Source organism: Muscardinus avellanarius (assembly GCF_963383645.1).
Source record: "Muscardinus avellanarius genome assembly, chromosome: 12".
Classification (NCBI taxonomy): domain Eukaryota; kingdom Metazoa; phylum Chordata; class Mammalia; order Rodentia; family Gliridae; genus Muscardinus; species Muscardinus avellanarius.
The window spans coordinates 98,891,837-98,897,235 of NC_137798.1; the positions used below are offsets into that span (position 1 = coordinate 98,891,837).

The 5,399-nt window shown below is 53.5% G+C and overlaps 1 protein-coding gene across 1 annotated transcript; it reads right to left on the minus strand.

Moving 5' to 3' along the window:
* Nucleotides 1-809: 809 nt before the first annotated feature.
* Nucleotides 810-4,733, minus strand: TCL1A (TCL1 family AKT coactivator A; the record flags this gene model as incomplete). Its single annotated transcript, XM_080707225.1, has 3 exons — nt 810-866; nt 1,272-1,442; nt 4,626-4,733. The coding sequence occupies 3 exons, from the start codon at nt 4,731-4,733 to the stop codon at nt 810-812; spliced, it is 336 nt and encodes a 111-aa protein (XP_080563351.1).
* Nucleotides 4,734-5,399: the final 666 nt, after the last annotated feature.

Consider the following 5,399-nt stretch of genomic DNA (forward strand, 5'->3'; position numbering starts at 1 on the left):
AAAGAGGTGGACAGTCACCCACCAGCTAAGAAAACTAGAGGCACAGGAGCATCTGGGTCCTGGAGGAATCGACACGGATCGGGCCCTCCCTGGTGCCAGCTGCCAGGGAGGCAGTAGGGGTGAGGGCCGAGGGGGCCCTGGGGCTGCAGGCAGGCCAAGCAGCTGGGGTAGTGCTCATCCTCCGGCCCCATTTCCTCCTGGACCCCAGCATGGTGGAGAGGAACAATTAAAACTAGAAACAAGGTGAACCCGAGCGCAGACCCAGACGGTGGAGACAGGAACTGCGAGCCTGGGAATGAGAGAGAGGAGACCGTCAGAGCAAGGGGCGTGTGGCGGGGTGGGGCGAGTCGGGGGGCTGCGGAGTGAGTGGGGTGATGGTTGCTGGTCCTGCCAGGGTCCGGGGGCTGAGCTAGAGGAGCCCAACTGTAACCCTGGCTCTGCAACCAGGAGTCGCCTCCATAGTCATGAAAACTAGGTTTGGAACCTATGACCTCTAAGAATCCCTGGCTCAGCTGATGGGATGGTCAGGCCACGGGACCCATTTCACAGAGTGTGGGAATCAAAGGGCCAGCCGAGACCCGTTGGGCAGTGGACAGGTGTGTGCAGCTGGGAGCAGGGGCTGTCCAGGGGGCTGTGGCTTCTGAGGTGGCAAAGGCAAGACCAGGGGCCTGTGGGGCGCCTGTCCCACCCTGGCAGACCCGGTGACCCTCCCGGGCAGTCAGGGCGGGGCTGGCAGGGCTTCCTCCCCAAGGCACTGCTTCCCGCTCTGGGACCACTGACTCCCCCGGGTGTCTCAGGGTGCTCACCGGTCACCACCACTCCCACTGTGGCAGCTGTTCAAGGAGCATGTCCTCCCTGCCGCTGAGCTGAGGGGTGGGGAAGGAGAGAGACAAAGGGTGCTCAGACCAGAGCCGTGGCTCTCCCCTCGGCCCTGGCTCCAGCCTTGCACTGGGCTGGGGCAGCAGGCAGGCCGCGGGTGTCATGGCCAGCCTGCCAGGCTCGGCCTCGGCCTGCGCCTGTGCATGGAGAAGGGCTTCCTGCTCCCAAGGGGTTTGTGCTGGAGACCTGGGACAGGGCTGTCTTCCCGTTTTAAATGCCCTCCAGTCCAGACCTTTACAAATGCAGAGTGAATCCCCTCTGCTATTTTAGCTCCTGGTGCTGGGATACAGGGAGCTAAGGTAGAGAGGCCAGACCTAGGCGGGGAGGGGAGAGGAACATTGGAGATCCTCCCCACCCCCGCTGCTCTGTCCCTGGAGGAAGCCTGAGCTTGCCTGGATGTGGTACACGACCCGCCAGAAACTGAAGTCTGAGCCTCGGTATCTTCTTTCGGGGTACAACTGCCACATCAGGGGGAGCTGCCACGAGCTTAGCTGAGTGGGGCTCAGAGGCTCCCCCAAGGGGATATCTTCCTGGCGCATGAGTACTTGGAGGCTAGTTTCAGTCTGCAGAGAAAAGAGCAGGGCACACCGTCATATCCTGCCAGCCACACTCCTCCATCCCAATGACCAGAGTCCCTGCCACTTGGCGATCCTGGCCTGACCGGATGGACCCCCTGTGTGAGGCACTGGTGACTGCTGCCCCTCACACGCAGCGACACCTGCCCTGTGTGCTCCTCTAGGGAACTCAGGCTGGGCTGGCATTTGTCTAGGCCCACTTTTTCCTGCCAAGCTTCCAGTTGCTAGGGTGAACCATGGGCCTGCCAGCTGGAGTCCTGGGACTTTCTTTTTTTAATTTTTGGCCTATCTCCTTGTTTTTTTCCCTCCAGACTAGAGATTGAACTCACAGGCACTCTGTCAATGAGCCACATTTCCAGGCCCCTTTTTTAAAATTTTTGAGATTTTGGCACTAAATTGCCAAGGCTGGCCTCGAATTTGCAATCTCCTGACTCAGCCTCCCGAGTTGCTGGGATTTCAGGCATGAGCAAACACACGAAGATACTTCCCCTTCAGACAAGATATCCTGATCTGAGTCTGGCAACAGGCAGCTTTACCCCCTTCCCCACCTCTCTCTTCTGTGGTCGCCTGCCTGGACTATAGCAGCGGGCTCCTGACTTGCCCATGTTCCAAAATGCTGGAAAATCGAGGGACCTCCCTTGCCTAAAACCTTCACACCGTGAAGAGCCACTCCTGATGTTCGCCACAGTCCTCAAACGTCCACAGAGGCCCAGGCGGCCAGGTCCCCTGCCTCGCTTTCCACTGTTCTGTTCAGCACACAGGCCGCCCTGCTATTTCTGGACCTGTCCCTCCCATGCCCACCTCCAGTAACCCCTCAGGTCTGAGAACCCTTCCCCATCTATGCAGGGCTCACACCCTTCTTTTAGGCAGCTCCCAGCTCAGATGTATGTCTGTGAAAGACAAATATAATGTAAGACAACATGACAGAGATCAAGCATTGTCAGTTTTATCAATAACCAAAAATATTTCATTCTGATTCCAGGAAAAAAAATAATCAAAATCCAACTCTTATGATATACACGTAAGAGGCGGCCCCCAAAGACTCAGAAAGGTTATGAAAGGAGAGGCAAAAACACGACAGGCAAATGCAAATTAAGATGCTCTGGCGGGCTCTTGCCTGGTGACCAGTACTTGCCGTCGCCTCTCGTCTTTCACCTGTAAGATGTACCGCCAGCTTCGTCATTTTCTTTCTGTCTTCCCCAGCAAAAATGATCCATGCAGTGGGATTTCTGTCCCAAGCACTGCAAACCCTCAGAGCCTAGCACTGTGCTGGTCATGTGATCGAGGCACTCACATGCACTCATTGAGAAAATCTGTCTGCCAGTAACATAAATTGGAGTTCACTGTTAAAAAAAAAATCAGAGCCAGGCACATTGGTGCATGCCAATAATTCCAGAACTCGGGAGACTGAGATAGGAGGAAAGCAGGTTTGAGGCCAGCCTCAGCAACTTAGTGAGCCCCTAATTTAAAATAAAAATAAGAAAACAGGCTGGAGCTGGGCATGGTGGCGCACGCTTGTAATCCCCGTGCTTGGGAAGCTGAGACAGGAGGATTGCACAGGTTCAAAGCCAGCCTCAGCTACTTAGTGAGGCTCTCACCAACTTAGTGAGACCCGGTTTCCAATTATAAAGTATAAAATAGGTCTGGGAGTATAGCCCGGCAGTAGAAAAGCTCCTGGGTTCCACCTCCAGTATAAGAAAGAGAGAAAGAAAGAAAGCAAGCAAGCAAGAAAGAAAGGCTGGGAGTGTAACTGAGATAGAATGTCCTTGGGTTTAATCCCTGGTCACCCTCTTGCGGTGTTAGTAGAGTCTTCCACAACCTTGTGCCATGTTTAGTTTGCATTCTTCATCTTGTTAATTTAAGAAAATCGATACACATTAGGAATACTGGTTCTTTCAGTTATGTGAGGCAGATATGCCCTACAGTTTGCTAACAGGCCATTTCTCAAGGGGCATCTATCCAGACTGAAAACTCTACTTTGTGGTTTTGGTGAGAAGATATTTCAAAACCAGAGATTAAAAAGAGATACCTGCCTAATATCTTTTCAGAGATTAAAGAGATACATGCCTAATTTTTTCAAATACTTGACTTAGAAAGTAAATGTTTAGCTTGACTTTTGAAAAAGTACGTATGTGTATTTAAAAGATTTGAATGGCATTACAATGCAAATTTAGGCTGGTTCAGAGCCTGGAATTGCAACCCAACTGCCTATTGGCGGTACCTTCTCAGTTTTCCTCTGCAAAGTGGAGCTATAATCAACACTCAGCAACTTTTTGCTGTTTAACATAAATGTTCTAATAGTATATATTTTCATTTTGCTTTTATGCTTTTCTTGGGCTTATGTGTGAAAAGAATCTCGACAAGTTTTGCTTCGATTTCTTCGAGCAAGCTTTGATAGGTAAAGAAGGGTAACTTTAAAGAGCCATCTTAAAATACACGCAAAACAAAGTTTATTCAATTCCAGCTCTGATAAGGTTATTTGTTCCAAAATTGAGTGTGGGTATGAAAAACCTCCACACTCTAGGTAATGGTTCTCATAATCTACTGTGCATGCCTTTCAAAATACAGATTTCTGGGGCCCACCTAAAAAGACTTAATTCACTCCGTGCATTAATCTCTGACTTTAGAGATTTTTGCATTTTATGGATTAGGACCCTGTAGCCCAGAAAAGCCCTGTTTTACTCAAGGTAAGACATTACAGACAAACCGGTTCCCTGTTCTTAGCTAAAAAAGCTCTGTGAAGCCGGGCGTGGTGGCGCACGCTTGTAATCCCCGCTCTTGGGAGGCGGAGACAGGAGGATTATGCAGGTTCGAAGCCAGTCACGCTGGCTTAAGAGACCCTGTTTCCAAATTTAAAAAAGTATAAAAATAGGTCTGGGAGTGTAGTCTAGAGGTAGAAGGGTTTTCAGGAACCCCAGTACCACCAAAAAAAAAAAAAAAAAAAAAAAAGCTCTGGTTTTCCCGCCATCCTTCCTGACCTGGAGAACTCCTATTCACCCATCAAGGCCCAGCTCAAAGTAGTTTCATCTGGGGCAGAGCAGGCCTTCTAAACCTCCAGGGCCAGTGCCCTTGCCCTGCTGGACAGGGGAGGCTCCTCTGTGCTCCAGAAGGCCGCCAGAGCAGGGCCAAGCCAGGGAGGGCGAGGTCCTGCCGCACCACCCGCTGCTGTACCTTGATGACGATTGGCAGCCACGTGCGCCGGTTCTCGTCCACATACACGGCCTTATCCCAGATCCACAGGCGGTCGGGGTCCACGTTGAAGAAAGGGAGCTCGCCCATGGTGCCTGGGGCCGTGCAAGAAGCCAGAGCCAAGCCTCGTGAGGCCGTCCACTGACCCCTGGACACGGGCCACCGTGTTTTAAAGCGCCTGCGCGCGGGCGCCCTCTGGCGGCGGGGCAGGGCGCAACGTGATAGGCTGGGCGGCGTGGCGGAAGCCAGGTGGGCGGGGCGAAGGATGTAACGCAAAGCAGGGCGGGAAGGGCAAGGGGCAGTGGGCGGAGCAGACAGCAAAAAGCGGGGCTGGCGAGGCAAGGGGGTGGTGGCTAGGGTGAAGTGGGGTGGGTGGACAAGGGGCGGAGCACAAAGCAGGGTGCTGGGGGCGTGGTCTGGAGATGAGTGGGCGGGGCAAGGGGTGGGATGCAAAGTAGGGTGGGCACGTTATACAGCCTGACTGACCTGACTCCTGGATCCCTGGCAGCGTCCACTCATGCAGGCCTGGGCCTCACAGGCCTGGGGCTTCCCCAAGGTCCCCAGCCAGCTTCACTCGCTCTCCGGGCGCTTCCCACTGCTGGAGAGGAACCCTGGTCTCGGCCTTTTCTTTGGGTGGGAGGGAGGCAGCCTGCTTCCGCTGCCTTTGCTGTGCGCCCCTACTAGCTCAGTAAGCCGCTGTGTGTGGGTGCTCCAGCCACACCCCGAACCCGGGCTCTGGGCTTCTCCCAACTCACA